This window comes from Serinus canaria, chromosome 12 (genome assembly GCF_022539315.1).
Source record: "Serinus canaria isolate serCan28SL12 chromosome 12, serCan2020, whole genome shotgun sequence".
NCBI classification, from domain to species: domain Eukaryota; kingdom Metazoa; phylum Chordata; class Aves; order Passeriformes; family Fringillidae; genus Serinus; species Serinus canaria.
The window spans coordinates 6,984,939-7,012,097 of NC_066326.1; the positions used below are offsets into that span (position 1 = coordinate 6,984,939).

Consider the following 27,159-nt stretch of genomic DNA (forward strand, 5'->3'; position numbering starts at 1 on the left):
GATTTCCTGGGAAGCCCTGCCCTCCCTGGGGCAGACACAATGCTCTGCTGATGGGACCAGGAGCAGCAGCTCCTCAGCCATGAATTATCATGGGAAATTAGGTAGTAAGAGACAAACCAATTATGGATGCTGTGACATATGCCCTCAGAGGGCTTCATCAGCTGCAGCAGCATTTGCCTAGTCCTCCACTTTGTATTTCAGAGGGCAAAAGGGCAGCAAACATTAAGGAAAGTGGCCCTCTGAGAGATTTCTCTTTCTCTCATCTACAACTGTGACACTTTTAACAGATGAAGGACAATAAGAAGGCAAGAAATAAACATGACACCTTTATTGCTTTGGATATTTTTAGACAGAGAAACATGTTATTTAATAGGTAGAAAATATTATAGAAAAGAAAGGTGTCTTTGCACTGCTGTAGAGCTTTCCATAAAACAGTGCAAGGAAGTCAGGCAAGAATTTGATGAACAACTCTGAGCTTGGCATTTTTGGGTACTTCAATATAATTTATTGCCTCTTGAGAAGTGGCTTGACCAGACTCTGCACAAATTAATGCAGGGAAAGTATATGATGGTTTCACCTAGCAGAAAATGGCACAATGAAATGGGAGCCAAAGGCCAAAAAGACAGCACAAAATGTTTAATAAAGACAATATTCAGCAAGCTGTGTAGGTACTCCAGCTTCCCCTACTCTGCAGGGTTTTTCAAAAGGACTGGGGCTCCTGAATTAAGGCACTGCTGAAGTGCAGGCACGTTCAATCGGGAATTACTGGGTGAGATTCAGTTTTGGAGGCTGCAGTCAGCCTCAAAAATCCATTCTCATCACTTGTGGGTGAAAAACCACTTAATTGTGTCCTTCGATTACAGCTTGAGTAATGCCAGTGCAGGACAGAGGTTGGACATCTTCCTCTCTGCAGGGAGGGGTCCCTGCCCCTGGATTTCTGACCACACAGGAGCCTGTTCAAGCTTCTGCATAATGGTGGAGCAGGCTTTGGGGCTTTCCTTACTGTCTGTGGCCTCAGACACCTTTGTGCACTGACACAACCACATGGAATGGCAGTGGGATCCTCCAAGGAAAAGGCACAGCACGAAGCCTGCTCAGGAACAGCTTTTCTGGGTGATAAAACTGCTGGTTCCTGTGATGACTGGGAAGCCAGCAGGCAGGTTTTGTAGTTAAAGTTATCCCTAGTGAAGAGTTCTTTACCTCCCACTGTGCTTCAAGCTACAGGGTTTAACTGATATTAGCCTTTTTCCAGCTGTTTGAAATCTAGTGAGTAGTGTTACTTTTCTTCTCCCCTCTGTCACTGTTTGCCTCCCTGATGGGAAAATTTTGGCTGTCTTCCCATCTGAAGATGTGTTTGGAAATTTGGATGAGTCCAGGGAGTGAATTGTCTCTTTCATTGTCTCTATCTAGTGCAAACATCACTAGAGTTATTTGCCTTCATAGTTATTTCCACCTCCATGTAATCATTGTAGAACACCAACCTGCCCTCAGCAGAGGTTCTAACTGTCCTATGGCTGGTCCTCCTCAGCATGAGCTGTTGCCCATGGTTTTCACATGGTGTCTTTGCTAGCAATGATTCCACAAGTATTCACAGAGGTTTGCTGTCCCTCCACATGCTGCCTGGGCACCAAGCAGAGGCTGCCATGCACGCAGCAGACATGGCAGGGGCTGCACAGTGCATGGCCAGCCCAGCACACGTAAAACATGGGGGGTGTATGGCACTGTGAACATGCAGCACGGGGCAGCTACACCTCAGTGTACATACAACAGGGTGCAGGTAAACACAGTGCAGCCAGCACAATGAACATGACACCATGGTACAGATAATTGTGGTGCATGTTTCAGAGTTCTGCTCAAGACCAAGACAGTAAGATGTTCCTGTGAATCACAGAAACCATGATACAGAAGAAATATTTTTAATAAGTGATCTGACCATTTTTATAATTTATTTAAAAGTAATAGTGTCCTAGGATCATTACAAAGAACGTAATATTTTTTAGTAATAGGCACTAAGGCAGTTCTGTAGCAGTTTTACTGTCATTATTATCCACTTAACCACCACTTACATTTAGAGATATTAATTTGTTTGTGTGTATGTACATAGACAGTGCTTGATATCATTCCAGGATCAAGTTTCTTAGAGAAGGAGAAAATTTTGCATCTAAGACACTGCTAGCCACAAAAATACTTGGGGAGTAATGGGAAATGCAAATGCTGCACAGATGCTTGGAAGGGATCCAAACAAATGCTTTTAAAACCTACATCAAACCTTCCTCTTCTGTTGCTGCTGTGTGGTATCATGTACAGTGATGTCAAATTACTTAGAAGGCTGAAATCTGTGCAACTCAGCACCTTTCCCATCAGTAAATTAGAGAATCAAAGTGGAATTAAACTATTAGAGGAGGTATTCATGGTGTGAAGAGGCATTAATATGCTTTTAAGGGACAAATTCAACCAGCAGTTGGTTTACCAGCTTGTAAAATGTGCAGTGTGAGCACAGTCACAGACCTCTTGCTGCTGAGGAAAATCACTTTCTCTGTGCAAACTTTGGGAGTTTTATCATCTGTAAGTTTACCAGGGCTGTATTTGGTCTGCATTTCTCTATGAGACTGGGCCAGCTGTGTCTCATTCGGGTGAAAATATCCCAAATCAGGGCAAGTGGTTGCAAAGAGGGATTTTATAAGACAGAGCGTTGTGAGTTGCCTTGCCTGAGAAGGCAGAACCCGTAGTGGGAAGGGTGAGGTTGGCAGCAGAGCTGTGCCTGGGGCATCAGTCAGCCCCCTGAGTCAGCCCCTCATCCAATCTGTCTGCTTACAGCACAAGAAGAAGAAAAAATCAAGCGCTGCTCTTCTTTCCAAAGTCACCTCAGGTCTCCTGAGTGTAGCAGCCCCCACAATGAAACAAAAACTAGGTTCTTCAGGTTTACATTGTAGCGCTCTGGTGCTTTGCTTCTAACTCATCTATAACATTTGTAGCAGAGACATTGCAATAGCAGGGGATTCCAAGCAGGAGGCAAGAAATTGAGTTTCCTTATTTTTATTTATTGCATCCAGATAAAGTATTTTTTTTTTCTTTCCCCCCCAAATTGGCGATGAATTGGCTAAAAGCAGCTTTCAACCTCTCTGAATTTTTGGGAGCCTAAACTTTCCCAGGGGAACCCATCGAGAATTTCCCAGGGAACCTTAGAGTGGCATTGTCCTGGTGAATAATTAAAAAATGATCCTTTGGAGTGGACAGAGAACTATCTCGGAGAAAAGCCAACCAAACCCAACAATTCCTGAACAGCTCAGGAAGGGACACAAGGCTTCTCTTCCCAATGGGTCTTTGAGTGTCAACATGATCACCATCATTTCCAAAAGAATCATGGGAGAAACAGCCCTTTTCTAGGTCTGTGAGTTTTCAGTTTGAGTAAATCCCCCAGCCCCTACTTCTGCAAACTCATTTGCTCCTGCCAGCCCTGGCCAAGCCTCCAGATGGGACATGCAATGGGCTGGATGTTATTTCATCCTATCCCGAAGGCAGCAGCAAAGTCCTTATGAACAGCCTCAAGTCAGCTTACCAAGTCTGAGCCAGTCCTTTGCTGAATCAATAGCAGAGGAATGTCTAAGCATTGTGAGCCACAGCTGTGCCACTGGTGAGGACACTTGGCCACACCCAAGCAGTGTCCCCAGGAAGCAACGAACAGCCAGCTGGTATTTGTGTCAAATTGTTGATATGTAAGCAGGGAGCATGCTGTGCATTTAAATCACTTTCACACTAAATTTGGAAGAGAAATCATTAAATATTTATTCTGTGCCCAAAATACTGCTCAAGTGCCCTACTTACTGATATTACATATTAATTCACATAGATTTTGCAGTTCTGATAATACATTTATTTTAAAATGGTGACTCTGAGGTATTTGTCATGATTGGGATGTTTAATAAAAAGAGAGATTCATGGCCCCAGAGGAAGCCCATCTATTCACTTCTGTAAATCGAAGCGGCTCATGTGAAAGGAAATTCAAGGGTTCATAATTACCAAGAAAAAACCACTACCTGTAAATTATTAGTGATGTGTTGAAGACCAGTAAAATCATATCTTCCAGAACAAAGATACTTAAAAGCCTAATAGAAATTCAGAATTATTTACTTAGCAGGAGGAGTACTGTGTGTTCAGTGATGTAATCACACAGCTAGAGTATAATTGCTACAAATCAATTGCTCCTTTCCCTGGGTATGAAAGTTCAGGTTTTCCAGAAATATGAAGACTGTTTGAAAAAGTTAAAAATAACTAAATAGATGCCCCTTGAGTTGCAGTGACCCCAAGAATGGCTATCAGGAATTGACTGGCAGCAACAATCCAGCCCAGGTTTTGTAGGAGCCCTGTGCATGATGGAATAGATCAGCTGCAATTATTTCCAGGCTCTGGGCGAGCAGAATAGGGTGCATTTGATAAACTGCCCATGGTCCTCCTATCTGCAATAAGACTCAGTCATTTTTAATTACAGACACCTCAAAAGCTGGGAGCCAGTGCTGATTGGGCAGCAAAATATTGCTACAATCCTTTCAATAGGGTTTGGAAAAGGATTTCAGTGCTGAACCTGACACAGATGTCATGCTGCCAGTCTGGCCAGAAAGTAGAGATAAACAGCTCACTTGTGGATTTTGCTGAGTAGCTGCAGACATGGAGAGAGTGTGGTCTCATTCTGGGCCTGCTGGTCCAGGCTAATTTGTTGTTATTTATTTTCACACCTGGTATAATAAGCCCTAGGAGGAGGCTGAAAAGACCAAAACCAGTGTCAGGACCGAGTGCATCCTCCACGGCAAGCAGGGTCAGCCCAGGCCTGTGGAGGAGAGCAGGGGACACAGAGCAGGTAGTATGCTTCCAACCACTATTAAATTTCCCCATCTCCTGCTTCATGTTATCAAAGAAGGCAATCAACCTTTCCCCCTCTGTTCCTGCCCTGACATGTCTCTTACAGTACATCCCCCCTTCTCTCCCTGCAGTATCTGCTCTCAGAGTGCCCCTGAGCAGTGATAGGTGCCTGGAAGAAACCCATCACGTGGATCGTTATGAGCATCAGCCTCCAGGCACAGGAGGCACCAAAGCCAATGTGCTGCTGTCTCCTTCCCAAAGAAGAACTGCTTGAGAGGCAGCAACATTGCCTGTGAAGCCAGGGCGGCTTCAAACACAGCCAACAGCACCCCCCACACAGCTGCAACTATGGCATATCTAAATCCAGTTACAGGGCGGAATAAGCACTCCCACCTCAGCACATAGGCCTATTTCTGACTCCAGAACCTGGATGCTGTGGGAAGTCTCCTTTTCCTGCAGATGCTTATCAGGCCTGGAGAGCAGAACCTAGCACCTGCAAAGGAGGGAGAAGAGAGAGAATGACAGCTAAACAGACTTTTTCAAGGGACTGAAAAGCCTTTCCAAAGCACCTTCAAATACACTATCCAGAAATAGATTAAGAGTTTATCTTATTGCAAGCTACAGTTTTCCAGCAGTGCAGGTAGAGAGGGTAACTCCATCTCTTCAATGTCAGTCCTGCCAGTCCCCAGTGAGCAGCTACCACTGCACAGGACACAGACAGCTGGTCCCACTGTGAAACACTGACCCTCAGGTGGCTGGAATTCTCCCTTTCAGGAGGCAGTTTGCTGAAGGAAGGAAACTTGCTGTAAATGCCCTGTGTGAAGGGCAAGGAGGAGGTTGAGCACTGATAAGAGAAATGCTGAACTGAAGCAGTGGCACCCCAGCTCTTGCACCATCTGCAGCTGCAGCGGCTGGGTGTCTCATGGTGCCTCCCTCCCCATCCCACACTTCCCTGATGTCAAGGATTAACTAAAGCCAGCAGCTCTGGTTGGCCCCTGCTTCGCTCCTGCCACAGCCCTGGTGCAGCCAAGATCCCAAGGTAAATATTAGCTGAGTGTGCATGAACAGGTGAAAAGAGCAACAGTTTAAGCCACTCTGTTTGGGAGACTGAAAAATCTATATAACACTGTTACCAAGAAACAAAGATTGCTTCCTCTGCTATTTTAGGAAACAGTGAAACAAATGGAGCCTAGGACACACCAGGATTTCTATTTCCACTCTGTAAATTAGTGTTATTACCATGAGGCAGTGTTTTCCAGTGGCACTCTGTAGCCAGACTTTATTCATGCCTGAATCAAAGGATCTGCTGGTTGAACCTGCCCACTTGCACACTCCCATTATCCAGTTCTTTAAAGTGCCCTGTTGCAAGGTGCAAACTGTCTAGCCCCTCAAAGCATGTGCCCAAGGATGTGACAGCAAGTCCTCAGGAGAAGGTACCATTTACTTGGCACTACCTGTTGCACAGTCTAAGACAGGCTGGCTCTCAGCAGCTCTCTGCTTCCTTTTTCAGTTGTTGCTGAAATTTTGCATCTCTATGAGCGGTAAGATATTTTAAAGTAGTCTTTGACACCTGCTTTTCCTCTTTTTTCCCTTTCATTTGCACCTGATACTGTACAGAACTCACAATTGTATTGCAAAATTGCTTTTCTAAAGCCAAGCAAAAACATTTTTCATGTTTTGTTGGCATGTTGCTAAAGGGCCAAATTTTCTGTAGGTAACATCCAGAAGTACAAATGATCTCTGATGCTGGACTCCTGTAAACACCAAGAGTAGAAGCCAGCAGGCCCCCTGTGATTGCTGGGGGGCTGGCACTGGGCAGCCCTGTAAAAATCAGGAGCTGCTCTGCAGTCAAAGTGAAGGTGAATCCTAGCTGGGGTCTCTGTACACTCCTCCACAGGTGTTTTCTGATCATCCAGCATACTGCACATATAAGGTAAATAATCTCCCAGCGTACTGCACATATAAGGTAAATAATCTCAGGCTCATTAAAACAGCACCATCTGAGCTGGAATAGGAATAGGAGCTAGTGGGTGCAGTTGGTGACTGGCGAGGAGAAGCAGAGAGTGCCCCACCACCAGAGTCTGCACTCTCACTTTGCTTCCAAATCTTATGTTCATTGCAAGTGATTTGCAAATGACCTCATGTTCTGGCAGGGGAGGTTCAGAGTGGGTATTGAGGAAAAATTTCTTCACTGAAAGCACAGTCAGGTATTTGAATAGGCTGCCCAAGGAAGAGGTGGAATCCCTGCCCAAGGTGTGTGGATGTGGCCCTTGGGGACATGATTCAGTGGTCAATATGGTGATGTTGGGTTAATGGTTGGTCCTTTCAGCCCTAGGGATTCTATCATATTCCATAGCTGCAGGGGATCTCAGAGGAGGCTAAATAGCACAAGAGATGGGTCTTTCTAGTTCCTCTTCTAGACAGTCCCTGCAACTCCCTGCCATCAGTGCACAGAGATTTCACAAAGGCACTAATTGCTTCCAGTTTTCATAAATATTCTGGTTTAGGCCTTTAACCAGGATTAATAAAAAGAGTGTCGGATTGTTTGGTTTTCATGCAAATGCAAGCCTCCCTGAGGGAAACATTTTGTTAAGCTCTCCCAAATGGCTGCTTTAAGCGGAGTTCACTCTTTCTGAGGGTTTCTCCCAAGCCTTGGGTCCTGCCTGCTTACTTGCACAGGCAGTGCCACTGCACCCAGTGGCACATACACAGGAAGTCTCTTCCCAAAGCTAAGGCCTCTGCTTCAGCTCTGCTTTTCTTTACAGTAATTTCCACAAATCATTATCTACACTGATTTCCTCTGTCTAATGGAAAAAACTGGAGAGAGATGCAATCGCCACAACAGCCATTTTTCTAATATCAGCAGGTCCTTCCCTCTGACACTATAAAATGAAAAGAAATTTGAAACATTTCACAATTTCACTTTTACTATTCTTCATCCAACGCTGTTTTCTGTAGGGGGATGCAGTATGGGTAAATGAAGGTGATGTAGAAGGTAATCTTATTCCCCAATGAGTTGCAGCTGGACCACTTAGTAAAGATTAGAAGCAGGCCTGATCATAACAGGCCAATAAGAACAAGTGGTATAAAAGAGTGGATTGGTGGACTATGGAGTCAGATGGCTGCTGTAAGGACCAGGAACAGTCAGTGCTTAGAGGAGCTGCCTGCCAGAAACACTGAGGAGATATGAAGCTCTGGTGATATGAAATCCTTGTGCTATAATGATGATACAACTCGTGCTATCTAAAACAACAGTTTTTGAAACCTGAGGTCACCTGGAATCTCCTTTACTCAGCTGCAGTGGCTCCAGCCATGAGAGATGGGAAGAATTTCGCCCTCAGCAGGGATTGGTGTGTGTATATTTGCTGCTTCTTGTTTGCAGTGCAAACAGGCACGGAGGTGGAGTATTCCCACACGGTGAGTATTGCCCCTTACCGTAACTTGCAAGAGCTGGTAATGCAGGTACTTTGGATCTCATTTAGTAATTATTCTGGAAAGTGTTTTAGCAGATGCAATTAACTCATGATGCTGGGAACAAATGTGTAGGGACAGATTTTTAAAACCTCCTGGAGCCTGTTCCAAAGTGATAAGCTAGAAAGGACCACGGGTTTTGCAGCTGTGTTTCATCTTGAAAACGAACTTAGCCATTCAACATTAGCCATCCTTTTAACCCAAATAGCTTTTGTTTTAAGCATCCTGAGAAAATAGCAATAAAAACCAATATAACATCAAAAATTACTTAGCTAATGCTCCTATTTATCTACATTTACCCACTCATGATGGGTAATTACACAAGTACCCACCGTGAAATAATACCACTGGAAGTTAGCCACACATAATTTTCATGATCACTCTCCTGCTTCCCTTCTTGCACAATGCCTTCCAGACACTGCCTTGCAATAAGATGCAAACAACTGCAAGTGAGAGATGTTTCAGAGGAAGCTGCATACATCTCTCTGGACAAATATGGCATTTGGAAAGAGAAAGCAAGAGGTCGGAGAATTTTTGACCTGACTCTTTCCTTTACACAGTAAAAAGCATGAATGTTGTAACTGCACATTCAAACACAGTCACTGTGAAAATGTGGATGTGTGAATTAAGGAAATAAAGTGTTGATCACATTGACTGTGATTTGTCCCTGCTTCTCTGGACCAGCAAAACTTCAAAATGAACCATACCTCAATATTCAGTCAGGCCTTTCAAAACATAACCTGTTCAAAGTTCTCTAGTGAGCCAAATCTTACCCACTAAAGGACAAATATAATTCTGAAGTCTTGAAAAAGAACATGCATGGTTTTTTGGTGGTTGTATGTATCTATCTTACATCAATTAATTTAAGGGATCTTTTCTGACAATCTGTCAGAAAAGTCAATTTGTCTTTATAGTCAGACACTCAACGTCTGTGATGTTCCTACCAGCAAAAGTTATTTCTGTCATCCCCAGCTGCTTTCCTCTAGTGAATCCACCTCTGTAGAGTTACTGCAACAATCAGAGCAAACACCACAGAAAACCTTTCATAAAAAATGGTCCAATTTTCCTCCGATCACCATCTGACAGAGCTTTGTTGCTGTTTTGTCCAGGAGAGGGATGACAGAGCTGCAGCTCCTGAAAGTTTGCCTCCTCAGCTACAAGGGAGAGTACCTGCAGCCTCATGTCACAGATTTTTTTTTCCCATTCTCCTATACCATAAATGACATTTCTTGAAAATCCCAAAGACTTCTGCTTTCTCCTCTGCTGTGTGATCACCTATAGATAATATCATCATATGCACTTTGTTAATCCCAAAGACTTCTGCTTTCTCCTCTGCACTGTGTGATTACCTATAGATAATACCATCATATGTAATTTGTTCAATTTTTTCTTCATTGACACAACTGGAGACTCAGGACAAAGTATTGTTTTGTTTTTGTTTTTTTTTTTTCCTGAGGGATACTATAAATAAGGCATCAATCAAAAGAAAGAAAAGCAAAACTAAAAGACAACTAAAAAAAATAAGTGAACTTTGCTGAGGAAGAATCTTTTGAGACATTCCATCACCCTTGTGGTAGTTATCCTTGCATTAGCAATGTTAGGGGCCAAATGGCACTAGCAGGTGCTGTATGACCTGTCCCCTAGCAGCACATCCACACACCTTGGGTGAGCAGGGTTATTTGCCTTGCAGCAATGATATGGTACTTCTAGTTGTTTGTCTGGGAAAAAAATAAATAGGGAGGCATGAGATGAAATGATACTGAGAAAGGCTGAGAGGGGCTGAAAAATCTTTTCCTAATTTCAGCTTGAACCAGCTCCTTTCAGTAGGAAGCACACGGAAAACCTTGTTTGCAGGAACTTTACAATTTTACCCTTCTCCACAGAGAGTTTGTCATTCCCAGGCCTTCCCACATTGCTGGCAGGACACACACCACGGCAAGGTGATGTGCAGAATGCCACATCTAGCAGATAACGCTGATGGAAATGGGGAAAGCCATTTTTCACTCTCTACACTAATTTTTGAGACACTTCTCGTGGCTTTTGGAAATGTAGGACCCAGAAGTTTTTCCAGGCTCATCTGCTACTCTGAGCTTTTAATTAGAAGTAGGTAAGAAGCTCAGAAAGCCCAGCTGTTGTGAAAACGCTGGAACACATTGTGAGAAGCAGTGCCTATCTCCTCTCCCGCAAGCTATTCTCACAGCCCCATCACCATGAGCCAATGTTTATCTATTCTCCCTAAATATTTATTAACATGAATTAACAGGTGACAGGTATTTTGACATTTAGAAAAGAAGCACTGCTAATTGAGTAGAAAAACAAAACCTTGAAAACACCCACCGACCACAAATACACAAATACATGTGAATGAAGTCTCAATCAGATCTGAAAATCACCAAAAACGAAACCATTGTGTACACGATGCCTTCACTGACTCATCCCTCAGAGAGCCTCCTAAAGTTCTCAGCTTGCCCCAGGTAATCTTCAAAGCAGAACACCACGATATCATTACACATGTAATAATTAGTGACTTGGAGGAAACCTTTACCAGCAGTATCACTTTTCGATTAAGGCTTTTAGTTGTATTGAGGTGCAAAGAAGAGCTGCTTGGTGGAAAACAAATGCTGTGAGCCTCAGGTCTGCGAGGATTCGTGGGGCTCAGGCTGCTGTGAGGACACAGCGTGGGGCTGTGGGCACAGCAGGGACATTGGTGTCCGTGGGGACATTGAGGACACAGCAGTGTCTGTGTGTGGTTACGGACGTTCGGAGAGACAGTGGGTTCTGTGGGGACACCGCGGGCACACGCTCCCGCCGGGCCGTCAGCCCGCACCTCACGGACAGCCACGGCCATGGCGGCTACGGGGCTCCCACCGGGCATGCGCGGGGCCCGCTCGCCGCTCGCTCCCCTCGCGTGCAGCACCGCGGCCAGCGCCCGCGCGCACGGGGCGGGGCGGGGCGGGGGCGCGCGCGGGCGCGGCGGCGCGCAGAACCGGAGCCGGGCACGGGCACGGCTGCGCCGAGCGGAGCGCAGCCCAGCGCGCTCCAGAGCTCGCACGGCCGAGCCCAGCCGTCGCCGCCGCGATGTTGGACCCGTCGTCCAGCGAGGAGGAGTCGGAGGAGCTGGTGGAGGAGGAGAGCGGCAAGGAGCCGCTGGCGCCCGCCGCGGCGCGGCTCTCGCCCAGCCGCCCCGGCGAGGGCCCGGGCGGCGGCAGCGGCGGCGGTGCCGGCGGCGGTGGGAGCGCCGGGGGGCTGCAGCCCGGCGGGCGCGGCAGCAGCGCGGCGCGGCCCGCCAGCCCCAGCCCCTCGGTGGCCAGCGAGAAGGAGAAGGATGAGCTGGAGCGGCTGCAGCGGGAGGAGGAGGAGAGGAAGAAGAAGCTGCAGCTCTACGTCTTCGTCATGCGCTGCATCGCCTACCCCTTCAACGCCAAGCAGCCCACCGACATGGCCCGCCGGCAGCAGAAGGTACCGGCCGTGCACTGCCCTGCCCTGCTCTGCCCTGCCCTGCCAGGCTCTGCCCTGCCGGCCAGGCTCTGCCTCTCCTCTCCATCACCCACCCACCTTTGGCTGCTCCCTGCCTGCCCCTGCACCCACCCGCCTGCCTGCCCCCTTCTTACCCACCCGCTGTTGACTTACCCCTGTGCACGCTCTCTAGATACCCCTCTGTCTGCATCCCTGCCCACTCCTCACCTCTCCTGCTGCTCCCCGGGCCTGCAGCTCCCCGGGCACCCCAAGGGCACTCCCGGCCCAGGGCACCTTGGGCCCACGTGGTGCGCTTTGCTGGCAGCAGCCCTGTCTCGGGGCTCGGGGAAGCCCCCTGACCCCCTGTCACCCTCCGTGCTGCTCCCCGACATGGTCCCCCACACAGAGCCAGCGCGGTGATGTACATTGTTGCTTCTAGTTACGCAACGTCGGGATTCGGGAAGTTTGGGATGTTGGCCATCTAAAGGTTGGCGAAAGGAGAGAAATGGGTTATATTGCTGGAAAACACCAGGCACGTGCTGTTGCCTCCTGCAAAGGGACTCCACAACTCCATGCTTACTGCAAAGTTTGCTTAACTGGGAGTGCTGGCACTGACTTGGGGAGTTGCTGAGTCTCATTTCAACTTCTTGCAAGTGTTTATGTTTGGCGAGCTCCCCAAGACCGCCTTCCCGGCAAAATGCATCAGCAGAGGTTTGCGGTGAAGTCTCTGCCACAGTCCTGACTCGTCCTTCCCCAGTGTGTCACCACATCAGGGCCGTTGTGCTGCTCCAGGCAGAGGCTGGGCAGGAGCGCTTCACCTGGGCTCCACATCTCCAGGAGCTGTCTTGGAGCTTGTTTCTCCTCTGAGGCACAAGCTCATGGGCCAGGGCAGGAATTAGATTTCTTCTGGATCTGGACACAGGCATCTTTCAAATGTAGCCAACTTTTTCCCTGTGGCAGCCAGAGTTGAGTCTGTGATGTAATGTAGTTCTCTGAAACAGCTGGCTGATTTTTTTGTCACCATTTTCGGTTGAGTTTCTTAGACTGCAGTTTTAGCCTTGATCCTGTTCTCTGTTCACAAATGACCTTTACGATTCAGGCAGACTCCTGGATGTATTGATGCAAACGACATTCAGTTCTGCTACACCACAGGACTATTATTAGTCATTGCAACATACGGAGGTAGGAAAGTGTATCCGTACTGTATCATGTAGTTTAAAGGCAATATAGGACAATCTGTTGCTGGAAGCTTGAATGATCTGCTTTTGTTTGCTGAGCAAAGTACATAGCTGAATTTATAGCCAGGTTTGGAATTTCTTTTATCTGTTCTTTTTGCCTACAATGCTTTTCAACAGATTGTGAATTTCCAAAGTCATTTTGGCTTTTGTTTCCCGTGCAACTTCTTTGTGTTAGAGAAAGATGATGAAACTTACATTATTATTAGTTAGTTTCACTGAAATACAAACAAGTAAGTCCTGCAACTGTTTCTCACATAAAAGTGAACTGAAATTGACAAGTAGTTTATCCAAAGGAGCGTGCAGCATCTTAGCAGTTCAGAGAAGACTGGCTGGGAAGGACAGTTTATAGTCCCTGAAATCAAAATAGTGCACTGTGAAAGGACAGGAGAAGGGAGAGGAGAAGGTGGGGAATAAAATGCAGGTGAAACAAAGAAATGAGGAGTAATGAGAAAAATTGCAAAATGGCAGCAATATCCAAGGCTATGTGGAAGTTACACAGGATCTTGAGAGGAAAGAATCCATTCTCTGTGAAATGAAGAACATAGGGAAACATTTCTGGCTTATTAACATAGCTAAAATAGGTGGGTGTCTTGGGGGCTGACCCTCTCCCCTCAAACTTAGCAGTGAAATGGAATTGGGAAAACTAAATTTACCATGATAGCACATGTCAAATTTAATTTACCCTTTAAAAGGTGAATGAATTTGGGTGTTTTTTTTCTATATCCCTATATTCAGTTGTCATGCTGGAAGTAGATCCTTGCCCTTTTTTCTTGCCACGACTTCTGTCAAAGTCAATTAAAAGACTACCAGAGTTTGTTGATGAACTTCATGTGCTCCTCTGCTTTGCTTTCCTAACACATCCCTCTGGGAAAGTCTCTTTCTTCTTTGGCTGCAGGGAGACCAGAGGGTGAAGGTGAGGGACTTGATCCCTCTTGAGCACTGAGCTTCAGCTGCAGTGTATTGGTTGGGTCTTCAGTAGTGATGAAAGTGTCAGGTGCTCAAGACTCACCAGAGTGGAACAAATGCATTTTGCTTCTTAGGGGGAAGGTGAGAGAAAACCGGATTTTGGTCCTGCTGTAATGGGGGCTGTTGGGTCAGTTTGCTCAGTGGCAGAGGAGGGATAAACTGCTTCCTTTCCCATGTGCCGTTTGCCTCTCTACCCTCAAAGTCTGCAGTTTGCCAGGGAATTGTTTCATCCTTCAAGAAATAGGGAGCAGAAGATCCCCCAGTATTGTTATTTGCCGTCTCCAGGCTGGTGTGCAGGACCACGCTCCCTTCTTTCCCAGTCGTGCTGGACAGAGAGGCTGCAGGGGCTGCTGCTTGATCCACTGCACGTGCAGGGCCCTGAAGATGGCAGGGCCTGACCCTTCCCACCTGCCCTCTGCAGTCACTGCCCATGGGCAGGGTGTCTGGGAGCCCCACTGGGGTCCTGCCCAGGTGAGGGGTCCTGGCTTCACACCAAGCTTCACACCACATCAGGCCCCGCACCCATGTCAGGGAGGTGCCACCACAGAGGTGTCTGGGCAGAACTGTGCAGCGGTGAGTGCTGGGCTCTTGTCCCCAGCCCTACTCTGCAGGTTGTGCCCAGTGCTGGAAGGAGGAGGATGAGGTTTGGCTTCCCCTGGCTCACAGCTCTCCCTTGTAGAATGGGAGATGCTGTGACCCCAAGCACAGCCCAGGCAGGGACCATGGCTTTGCAGGTGAGGCAGTGAAGCTGTTGCCCTGCAGAGTGCTTTCCTGTCTGGGATATCTGATAACAGCCAGACCATCCCCACCTCAGCTGGAGGACCACAGCTGAGAGCCCGGGCAGCTTCTAATAACTTCACCATCTTTGCAATTTTCTCAGATAAGAAAGAGTTGATTTTGTTGTGGCTGCAGCACTAAAGTTCTTGCCTGGGTTGTAGATCTCTGTGTTCCTCCCCTGAGGTGTGTAATCCTCCCTCCTTGATCCTGCAGTGCTGCTGTGTCAGAGCTGGCTGGTGCCCTGGGGGCTGGGAACACACTGGCACAGCGGGCACCAGCTGTGCAGCCACACACGCATGTGTAGTGCTCTGGAGCTGGAAAATGCAGCCTGGTGTTCTGCAGCACCCATGAACCACCTTGAAATAAAGGGAACTCTGTAGTTTAACTTGCTGTTGCACCACAAAGGTAATTACCTGCTGTTTGATAAATTAGAATGTATATGAGAGGGAAGAGAGTAGCGGAAATGTGTGAATGGATGGTGTAGCTGGGTACTTACTGCATGTGGGCATGACAGCTCTGCTTGTTTACACCAGCAGTAAACTATGTTTCAGATTTCCAAATGAATTTAAGCAGATGCCACTCAAAACTGGTTTTTTTCTGATCCTGACACCCCAAAAATTTCAGCAACAGAGGAAAAACTGTTTTTTAGATGAGTGTGTTCAGGTCTACACGTCTGCTTTGGGTTTATTTTGATTTTTATGGGGTAAGGCTCCACTTGAGTAATTACATATCTGTGATGTCTACCTGTAAGTTCCTCTATTTACATTTCACTAGCAGTATTTCCTAAGGAAAAAGAAAAAAAAAGCTTATTAGATACCTGCCTGTGTTGTCTTTGTTTTCCACTTAGGTTTCTTTTTTAAGCCACCACTGAATTCCAGGCACATTAGAGATGCAGACAATGGTCTGCAGGATACTCATCCCTGTAAGGCTTGGTGAAAATAGGGAGATTTAATTTTTATCTTCTACCCCAGATGGGAGGAAGGTGCAGTGTGTGGGCAGCCATTACTAGACACTGGGGAATCTGAGCAAGAGACCTGAGAGATCTGAGAATGTGGAGGAAAAACTGCCATCAGAGCTTACAATATTGCTGGATATGGAAGGCTCCGGCCTCAGGATGCAGCTCAGGAGGAAAGTGGCTTTGCCAGCTCCATGGCTCTCAGAACAACGTGTTTTATTACTGCAGATGGCACTGAGCTTGGTAATTGCATGCCCAGGATGTGTGTGGTCTTTTCTCTAGATCATGCTGGTTTGTTGGAAGTAGAGTTGAGACGACCAGCCGTGCTTGGTGCCTCTTCCCACTTGATCCCAGCTGTCTGAAGCCTTTGGGAAGACAGCTCAGCCAGCAGCCTAGGGATGTTGGACAAGGTGTGTGCCTATAGTGATGCAAACCAAGCATCCTTGGATGTGGGCTGTACCTTTGGCTAAATATCTCTGCAGCACGGCAGTCAAAAGGCACAGCCCAGCCCTGGAATTGGTGTTTGCTCATTCAAAATAGCATAAACTGAAAACACTTGTTAGGAAAGGGGCAGCAGGAAGAACTTTTTAGGAGATAAAATGAGGAGAGCACATTAGGTCAGACATTGTGGCAGCTGTGGTTGTCACTGCCTGTTTTCCTTCCTGCAGAACAAGGGAGTAGGCAGGCAGGAGAGTAAATCAGTTCCCAGTGGAATAAATGCAGGATGAAAAAAGTTCCAGATTTGTTGCAGATTACCAGGGCTACTCCTGGGAGAAGAGGCTCATGATTTGGGTCCCTGTGTAAGCCTGTGGGATGACGTCAGGTGCATTAGCAAAATTCTCAGTCAAATTCAGCAAAGCGCTTAAGCTTGTGCTTTGCTGAATGGTGATTGATTTAAGCACAGTGCTTAATGCAGAACAGGTGTGAGGGGTCAGAAACTGTTCAGTTGGTTACAATGCATCTTAAAAGACTGAATTCCTACCATTTCAGCAGGCACACAGATGCTACAACAGTAAGGACACGGTAATGCTAGTGCAGCCTTTGAAATAACCACATCTTCCTTATCGTGGGTTGAATTGTTACTCTTATGCCATACTTACACAAGTTCTCTCTTAAAAGCACCAGCACACTGTTTTTCTGGAACAGACTGAACTCAGGTGGTGTTGGGACTTGTTTTAGCAGTTTTCTGCTGGAGGAATTTGTTTTTGTGGTCAGATTCTGCTCTGCTGGTCCCAAGAAACCCTTGGAGATTTTTGGTTTTCTCAGCTCTGCAGGGCAGGGGAGGTAAAGATGATGCTCTGCTTGTTTTCTGTCTGTCCCTCAGTTGCTGTCTAGTGCTGTTCAAGAAGTAGCTGCAAGGTCCAGGTAGCTCTCAAGCATGAGCTGTACTTCATGTACAGCTCTGTAGTTGCAGCAAAGCTGCTGCATGCTATGCCTATATAAACCTGGAAGAGTAGTTAGGGGCTGGCTTCAGCACTTAGATGGTTCAATGTGGGCACAGGCCACGGCCACCATCAAATGAGGGCTGTGTGTGTGGCTGGGCTCTTGGCTGGGTCTGTTCCCAGCTCTGTGCCAACCCTGAAGTGAAGGTGAGCCTGCTTGCAGAGCATCACCGTGGCAAGGAAGGTCTGGCACATCTGAGATGCTGTGCTTCTTAGCAGTGTGGAGTGCAGAATGAGATTACTGTGCTGAAGTTGTCTGGAATCTGCAGAAAAAGGTGGTTTTCAGTTAAAACACTTATCATTTATTTTGCCAGTGCCTTATCTTAATTTAATTCTAGGAGATATTAAATATTTGTCATACTTTGGCTATTTATATACTTGCAGTTTATTGGATTGTGAAGTGGGTAATTAAATAGGCTGTGAGCTTGGTCTTTAGCTGTTGTAAAACTTTTCAGTTCCTGATCCATAGCCTGACATTTCAATTATTGTGGGTGGCACCTCTTGGGCCAGAGATGATACTAACTAAAGGTAGAAAAGACTTATCTGATCATGCAGCTCAAAGCCCTGCTACAGCCCATTGTTTCAAAAGGTGTAATTTATGGCCTTGCTTTGCATAGTCTAGACACTCTCCCTGAAGCACTTTGCCTCTTGCTCAACTTGTAATTTTTTCTGCTGAATGGTGAGTCACTTCTTCTCCATTTACCTATGTGGAAAGTGGTCAGCAAGTCATTTCCCTATGCAATTTTTTGTTAGCTGGAGAAATATTTAATTTGTTTTTAGTTTATTTAGCAGTAGCAGCCCAGCCATCACAGCTCTGCTACTAGCAGTGTATATATACAAACCCCAGAGCTATTGCCAGTGCTGTAGTCCAGAGTGGTACAAGGTAAACATCCTATTTCTGTTTCATGATGTAAACTTGATCAGTATGTTAAGACCAATCAATACAGTATGATCAATAAAGCTGTTGCTTGGAGAGTGTTGATGTGAATCCAGCTAGTGACTTCAGCAGTGCCAGGGTTTCACCCCTGAAATGATCTCTAGAACTAATTAAAACAGTAGTTCTCTTAAAACAGCAGACAAAGGGACTTTCCCTGGTGATGAGCAGTTCTTCTCCATTTGTCACCCAGGAGGGTGGGTGGGGTTTAATGGATGGCCCCTCAAAGGTCTTCCCTTCTTGGAAATAGAACAGGGTGAGGTCCAGGGGAAGATGCCACCTCCCTGCCCAGCGCTTTTAGAGTGTGGTGCAGGCGTGGCAGGACAATCAGAATTGTCTCCTCACCTTGGATGCTCCTTATGCTCCCAGTGGGTCAGAACTGGGCCACCCTTCTTGGAGGGCATGCTCCAAGGTCCAGCAGTAGGGTCCAGCTGCCTCTTTATAGGGTGGGTGAGGGGAGATGTGAGAGATGGAAGGTTCCTAGGGAGCTCCCCTGTGTCATTACCTTGGAGGTACTGACAAAAATACACAGTGCATCCTAGCCTGGCACTTGTTTAGGAAGAAGTTTTTTGTGGGTACGGGATATTTGGGTTGCTTCAGCCAGGTTTTCCTTTGAATTGTGTGGGCTTCATTTTTAAAACAGGACATAAAGTGCAGGCTCTGAGTGTTTGATGTTAACCTTTTGAAATTGTTGTTTGAAAAGGTGCTTTTAGTGATAATATGTGGTATTGTTTGTCTGTGATTCAGGCTGCTAAAGTCAGACATTTTCTAGAATTTAAACACCTGAGTCAAAGTGTCATGCAAATATTTATTCATCTTGGGGTAAGTCGTGCTGTGTTTGTAGTTGTCATAGTTCAAAACCTGTCTGTCTACTTCACAGTAAGGTTGGGATCTTGGACCTTTAGTAGTGCCAGGTATATAGTGACCCTCATGGGTGTCTCCCCATACCTAAATGATAATATTTGATTAAGAAACTTATTGAAATCTAGATTTAGTCATGTTTTTTAGTGACAGTGCTGTGGTGTTTGTCTTTGGGGATTGGCAATGCAATGTGCACATCTTGAAGGAGCCTCACTGACTTTGGTAGGACTTTGGGCTGATGCCACAATGCATTTGTGTAATACCTTGACAAACAGGGCTGATGGTCCAGCACTGCCCTTTTGTGATCTCGTGTGCTAAATTAAGGTGACATTCACACAAAGGCAGGGCTTTCAGACTTTCTAAAATGAAAGGTCTTCAAATCTAGCTTTGTCTGTAGACCCTCTGCAGACCACCTTCTGCTCCCTTTCTGAGGTGGGATTTAGATCCACACTTGATGATTTAGGTTTAGCATTTATGTACTGGATCTGATCCTCTACAAGCATGGAGCAGTGACCCTGTCTCTGCAAGTCTATCACTTGCTGTATATCTTCAGCCAGGTAAAGAATTTTGGGGGGAAAAGGTTCAATAAACTTTTTGGCAGTGGAAAAGAAGTACTTGTTTAGGGTGTTGGTGTTGCCTGAGGCACTTCTGCAGGAGAAAGAGGCCTCTTACCCAGAACAGCTGCAGTACTGCAGTGTGCACAGGCTCAGTTCAGTCTCTTGGAGCAGGGATAAAAGGGGGTGGTTTGGCTCCCAATTGCCTGTCTGGTACAGGGGAGGACAGTAATAGGGAGGAAGGGCTGTTTTCCAGGCACACACCTTGAGGAGCTACTGATAGAAGAAGCTATTTGTTAATAATTGTCCTCTTGAAACAGTCTCACAGGTTGCCTTGTAAAGAGCAGTGTCTGCTCTAGCATTTGAATTTGATGTCTAGCATTTGCATTTCATTCTGAGAACCCATTGAGCTGGAGAGGATGGCACTGGGAGTTAGCAGATTCTGTAAGTGTGTAGCAGCCACTGATGTCTGTTAGTTGCAGTGTGCTTTCAATCCATGAGGTTTGTGCAGCTGGCTGACTCCTCTGGGACGCCATTGTCCCTTTCCTGGGGAATTTAAGTTACCAAGGCACATGATGCTAAGTTGGCATTTCCCTGAGGTGCAGAAGACTTCAATCCTGTTGAAAGGTTTTACTGCTTTAAGCACCCCTACATGTGACCACAACCCACAAGTTTTTCCCCACCTCCACAGGGCAGGGGAGCAGCCTCATGCTTTCCTCAGAGCCCCTCAGAGAGGGAACAGTGATTTGCCTTTGCTGGTAGGGACATGGGTGTGTGCACAAGGGTCATTTCAGAGCCTGGAGTGTCACAGCCAACATACGGACTCTGGCTGGCACTGGAGAGGACAAGGTACCTGGCTGGTGGCATCCTGGTGAGACAAAGGGACATGACTGTTACAGGGAAAATAGACCAATACTCCTAAATACAGCTCCCTGCTCACTGATGTTGGTTCTACAAGAAGGCACTCACCCATCACTCATCCAGCTGGTGCTCTGCTTGGAAATAAACTCTTACCCAAGGACTGATTTGGGGTTTGGGGGAGCCCTGTCCAGCCAGTTGGCCAAGTGAACCTAAATACTGCAGAGACACTTTGGGAAGAAATTTCTGGGCTTGCTCTGGCCAGCCTTGACATGTGGCTGTGGAAGGGAGAAGCTGCTCCATAAACAGCAGCCAGGTGCGACCTGTGTTTCCTCAGTGCTCCCCTCAGGTATCCCTATCCCTGTCTGATGGGTGTGGGCTGGGAAGGAAGGAGCATTCAGGTGTTATGTTTTAGGCACAGAAAATACTAGGATAATTTGGGAACAATTAGTTGCAGCCATCCAGAAGTTCTGTGGGACTGCTGCTGATGATGCCAGGGGCTGTAGTTTTGCAAGGAGGTTCTTTCACTTTGCCTGATGTGCTGGTGCCAGGGGTCAGCCTCTCCCACACCTCAGCAGCAGAGAATTTAGGCAGCTGGAAAGTGATGTGGGTATCACATAAGCAGAACATCAAGCAAAAGGCAATTTTATTCTAAGATGCCAAACACCTTTTCCTAATTTAGCAAGAGGGTACAAATGCTTTGCATGTTGCATGTGACAAGTTTGCTTTTATTGTCACCACCTTCCTTCCTTCCTTCCCAGCAGACTGCTCCCATTCTCCTTGCAACGAGAGATGACAGACTTGTCTCTGCCTCGGGAGGAAGCTAATGGGGTGACGCAGCAGGAGCCAGCTCCCTTGCTGCCTGCATGGTGACAGTGCAAGGGGAAGGAAGGCCACAGCCAGCACTTCTTCAGCTACAGGCCAGGCTGCCTGACCTGTGCATGCTGCAAAAACCAGCTCTGTGCCTCCCACTCTGGCTCTGCAGACCAGCAGTGAGACCTCTAGGCAGAAGCCATCTGCTGCTGTTATGTGGGGATGCTCTGAGCTGCATGGGGCTGGTTTTTGGTGCATAGCAAAGAGCTAGCTGGAGTTAGGACTGCAGAGACTTTGTGTGTGCTCAGTCATTTGTGAGAGCAGCTCCCAAACATGAATCGATGCCGATGCTCTGCATTGGGAAAGAACGGGGAGCTGGGAAGGGCACGAGGCCTGGCTGAGGGACTTTGGAGTTGGGAAGTTTCAGCTTTGCTCCCTCCCTTTATCAGGTGTTTGGTGCTTTAGTCTGCGAACTTTCCTCCTCTGGAAGGGTACCTGGGAAGGAGCTGGGGCAGGGAGGAGGGATTGCTGACAGTTCTCGGGTGTGGCTGTGTTTTCCTTTTCCATCTCCCATTTGCTCTGCATCAGATATGCCCAGGGCTATGCAGAGATGATTTGGAATAACACTCTTCTAGCCTCTAGCTGTCTCAAGAGAGAGCTGGTATCCTCAAAACACTTGATTTGATCATGCAGTGGTGGATTATGTTAGCCAAGGCTCTGCCTGGTATGATTTCTACTTTTTTATGGGCTCCTGGACTTAAGTGGTACCTTCTACTCTAAAAGATGTTGGTTGTAATTCTGCAAGGACCCTTGTGGGTTTTATCTACTCCAAGGGCTCCTTCTTTCCCAAAATCTCTCATGACACATCCCCACACAGCCTGAACCACGTGCCCAGCAGGGAGAGCAGCAGTTGTTGCACTTGTTCCAGCCTAAGTGGTGTAGGGAGGGAAGGCTGGGCAGGAATGGCATCAGAGAGCCTGTTTTTTAAACTGTGAGCTGGCTGCTTGTACCAGCTATGTGAGCCATGGGCATCCCCTCGAGGGCTACACCAGCCTGGGAGGGGTTATGAGCAGAGCAGAACGGTGGAGCATGCCTGAGGGATGGGTAGGGAACAGAAGCAACATGCCAGTGGCAGGATGGAGGAAACAAATTTGACACTGGAATTGCACTTTTAAACTTCTGATTTTGCTTGTTTTTAAGTGCTGTTACAAGTGCATGTGCTTGTTCAAAGGTTATGAACTGAGCAGGACGGGGTCTCCTTGGGCATTGTTAGATTTCTCCATCAATAGTGAAAGCCACTGAAGTGCCTAGACTCCTGTGCTGGCTGATATAAAATGGATGTTTCTTTCTAAGGCTGCATTGCATCCCTGCTGCTGAACTTTTATTTGGAGTTCCTCAAGCTATGACCTCTGAAGCCTATGTGGCAAAGCTCCTGCTTGGTACATAATTCATGCAGCAGGATGTCAGTGATAGAAATTCTTCCTGTAATTTCATCTCTCTCTAAACTCCCTTTTCTCAGCTTCTGTTGCATGCCAAAATATTCCTTTCTGCACAGAAGTCACCCCAAAAGTGAATCAGATCCTGCTGAGCAGGACAGTCTTCCCACTACCTATTTATAGTGCATGCAATTACCCTCCATGCATCTCGGAATTCTAATTGCCTTTTTATTGCTGTTTGTAGCGTGTTAAAGGTTTTTGAATGCTCATGCCTTGTGTTCTCATTAGCTCTATTTATTCCTCCTTTGGCTCCCTTCCTCAACCTCATCAAATTTAGCATCTTCATGCCTTCAGGGCCTTGGACAGCTCTGCCACTTCTGACTTCTCCCATGTCCTTGCTTGTTTTGCTGCTCCAGATGCTTTGTGTTCCCCAGTCTCGGTCTGGTGTGCTCTTGGGACCTGTCTCCTGAAAGGGGCTGTGCCTGCTGTGATCCCTGCCAGTGATCTCTTTGCTGGGCAGAGTGGCTCAGGGAAGGTGCCTCAGTGTCTCTGAGGCAGCTGTCCTGCATCAAACAGGGCTGTTTAGCACTCTGAGGCTGCCCAGGCAGTTAGGGGCAAGTACAGGATTTCCAAATGGGGAGCAATGGTCAGGAGTCTGGGGAGCAGCTGGTAATAGGGATTGGGAGCTGGTAAGCCAAGTGAGAGGCAGCAGGGGTCCCCTGCATAGATTTGTTTTGTCAGGGTGGCACCAGAGCAGTTGTGCCACCAGTGGTCCCCCTTGTGACAAGGCCCTTCTCTAAAGCCACAGTCGCTTGGGCTGGGGGCACATACAACTGGTATCACTGAGATTGCTTTTCTTCAAGCCTTGTGTGTATCCTGTACCAGTTTTCACCTGATGGGCTTGTGCAGCACCTGGCACCCTGGTGGGTCACTGGGAACAAGCAGTAGCCTGTGTTTGTCTCGTATAGCTTCTTGAGTGCAAAGTCCTTTATAATGTTGTTTGCTTTATGTTTTAGCCTTGTTGTGTGGCATTTCCATGGCTCAGATTAATTTAATTATCCCCCGAGGTGCTTACTTGCTCACAGTTGTCCAGGACTTTATTGCCCTCCTCTTGTGTATCGAGGAGCCCACACAAATCTGAATCATCAGTAAATGTAATCACGGTGTTTGATGTTTGTTCTTCCAAGTCTGTGATATATACAATGAATGAAACTGGTCTGAATACCCATCTGTGCTTCCCCTTTCAGCACTTCTTATGTTCCAGCATGCTTATTTGCTGTGTACAGCCCTGCCACTCTGTCCTACCAGCATTTGTATTGACTAGAGGAATTAATGTTTTATGTAAAATTGTATCAAGAGTCTTCTTACCCTATAGGTAATTTATGGCCAGAGCTTGCTATCAGCAACTTTAGCATGTCTGCTAAGCACAGTGTCTGCTCAGGGAGGGCTGAGCTCAGTAGCCTGCAGTGCTTTGTGTGTTGGGGCTGAGGATGGGTGAGTGCTCCACGCTGCCAGCCAGCATTCAGTGTCCCTGCCTGCAGCTGCTCTCAGCCTCTGACATGGTGGCACTTGTGACATGGGCTGTGCAGCGTCACTCTAGGCTGGCATCCTCATCTGTGGGCTCTGGCTGAGTGTGAGGGTTCATTAGCCAACAAGAGTTACTGAACTGGAACAGCCTGGAGCTCCTTGGTCTCAGTGGGAGTTTGCTGTTTCAGGTTCCTTGTGAAAGGTGAAAGCAAAGGCAGAGCTTGGCAGTTTGGGCACAGACTGGGGGCTTGAGTTTGAGCCAGGTTACAGGCTGAGCTCTCTGTTCACTTCTTCACAGACTCACACAATTATCCAGATCTTTCTCAAGCTGTCATCAATAAGGTGGTGAAAATATTACTCCTTCCTCCATAGAGCACTGGAAGACAGAGCTTGTGAGATGCTGAGTGAATTGCTTAGTGCAGGATGCAGGTCTGGGGAGCGCTGGGGCTGGACCCAGTGCTGTAGCTCAAACAAACTCAGACACTGAACACCAGTTCACCATTCCGTGACTTGCTGTGTCCTCCAAGCAGCTTTTACAGCTGCTCCCTCTTAAAATAAGACAGTTAATAGTCTTGCATAATTCATGCTTACAAGTTGTACACATTTGATGATAGAAGGAGCTGATGTTTCATTTACACACATGGGGCTTCGTATAGATCTTAACAGCTCTGTGCACAACAGCCGTGCACCCTTTCCTGCTGTTTGTTTTTGGGCAGGTGGACAGCAGGCTGCCTGCTGTTTCCATAGGAAGGGCAGTGCCTGGCTTGCCTGCAGCCTGCTCTCTGACATTTCTGAGCTTGTCACGGGGGCTGCCCTCCTTCAGAAGGGAGAATTGCAGTGTAATGCAGAAGCAGGATAGGAAAATCTTCATCCTTATTGCTCTCAAAACCCAACTGCTGTATGAAAGGGAGGCAGTCTGGAGTCCTGAGCCTAGTTTTGCATTGCTGTGAGTCCGTGGAGCGAGGCTCTGCTCCAGATGGGCTCTCTCGGGATGCATATGGATGTGCTCTGGCTGTCCTTGCTTGGGGCACTCTCGGTGCACAACGCGGCCTTCAGATGTTCGTGCTCTGGTGGAGGCTCAGGCTTCGGGGACAGCCAACTGTGACTAGCAGGACATGGGCTTTTAAACTCGTGTAGCAGCTCAGCTGCCCTCTGTTAAAGCCCACACATTCAGGGGAAGAGTAAGACCTCTGATTCTTTCCTCTCAGCCAAAGGCATGAGAGCCAGTGGGCAGCCAGAAGCAGCTGCCTTGCTGTTTGGTTGCTGCAGGTTTGGGAGGGAGTTACAGCTGCTTCAGTAGTGTGGCAAATCATCTCCATTTATCTTTGGTGTTATGCCTCGATGATGTCAGAGGGTCTCTTTACATTGCCTATATATTCAGACTAAGCAAATCACAGCAGTTTTTCTATTAAAATTTAATGATGAAATATGACACTTATAAGTGATTTCTTTTATTTTTTTCTTTAGCCAGTTGTTTCATTTGCTCTATAACCTTCATGCTAGTGGTAATAATATTCCCTTGCTGTGACTCAGGGGAATGGATGTGCCTTTTGAATTTGTTTTTTTTTTACCTAGACAGAATCTTTGTGGTAGTTTGTTGGTTTTTTGGGGTTTTTTTAACAGCTCTGATTACTTGCTTTGCAATGCTCTGACCTATATTCAAGGTGAAACTTGTGATAAATATTTGCTTTGGGGAGAGAGAGGAACAACCATGCTTTTGAGAAGATTAAGACCTGTCAGGCAGCAATCCTCCTTTCAATTAGACATCAAAATGCAAATCATCCAGACTTCAAAGTATGTCAAGGTGAGAGCAGAAAGGACTTTAATACATTCTGAAATTAAGTTGAAATCCTTGAGCACTTTAATTGTTCTTGGTTAGTTACGCTGTCTAGGAATGGTGTGGGGGTAAGTTACAGCTGTGCAAGGAAGGCCTTCAAAGATATATTTAGTCCCAGAATTTCAGGGGCTAGAGGAGGGATTTGCTCACCTGGATGCTTGGGAGACTTTGCTGTGTTTGAAAGGGTGAATGACAGAGCCTGGGCAGTGGGAAGACTGAAGTATTTTTTAAATTTCTGCTTGAAGAGATTAGCTATGGTTTTATGAAATGTAAATGAAATTCCTACTCTTCATTCTCTTTTTCTTGTATCTCCTTCTGACTTCTCAAGCAAACATTAATGAAAAAATGGGGGTAAGAATCAGCAAAAAAAACCAGCTTGTCCCTGTTGAAACCATGGGTACAAGGTCATAGCTGTTTATGTAACAAATCTCAGGATTCAAAAAATGTCCTTGGTGTCATCTTGTGCAATTTTGCAGAGGTGTTTATGGAGTCACAGTCCTACTTTGCACCAAAAATTTTAGCCACACACTGTAATTGTACATTGTGCACCTCTTTGTATCCAGTTTGAATGATCACACTTTGTAGATATGACACAGAAGCTTAATGAAAAAATAGCAAAAATGCAAATTATACATCTATCTTAATTTAAAATAATATTAATTATGTTAGCATGTAGACTGCACTAGAAAAACTTCTGTAAACCGAACAACTCTCTAGCTGTCTGTGTTCTTGAGAGCTGGACCTTGTGTGAAGAGCATTTGCAGCCACCTCACATCACCCCCTTCCCAAGGGAGCCAAGCAGCCAGTGAGTCCCCATGGCTGGCAGATCTCCCTGGGCCCCATGGAGCTGGGGCTCTTTTTGCAAGGCAGGTCTGGGCATCGCTCTTGGGGGTTGCTGGGCCTTGGTAACTCAGCAGGGGTGGGAAGGGCTACAAATGGGGAGGCAGAAGCAAAGAAATAACCTCCTGCATCATGCAGGCTACTGCTGAATCACTGTTTATGCTGTTTCTGTACCTGCTGACTTGATGCATGGAAATAGGGTACCTCTATTTTTAGTTCTTACCTTGGGCATTCATGCACATGCACGGTGAAATTATACTTTTTGTGATGGGAGCGGGTTCTTGCCTACACAGGGAAAGTATTTCAGAGTTGTGGCACAGTAATGATTCCCAATTTC

General features: G+C 46.7%; 1 protein-coding gene across 2 annotated transcripts in view; it reads left to right on the forward strand.

Annotated features, from left to right (window-relative positions):
• Positions 1-11,406: 11,406 nt before the first annotated feature.
• Positions 11,407-27,159, forward strand: part of CADPS (calcium dependent secretion activator) — a 204,904-nt gene continuing 189,151 nt past the window's right edge. For both annotated transcript variants that reach the window (XM_050979535.1, XM_050979536.1), the window contains exon 1: positions 11,407-11,787. In XM_050979535.1, the coding sequence (XP_050835492.1) occupies positions 11,407-11,787 (381 nt within the window). The remainder of the gene's footprint in view (positions 11,788-27,159) is intronic.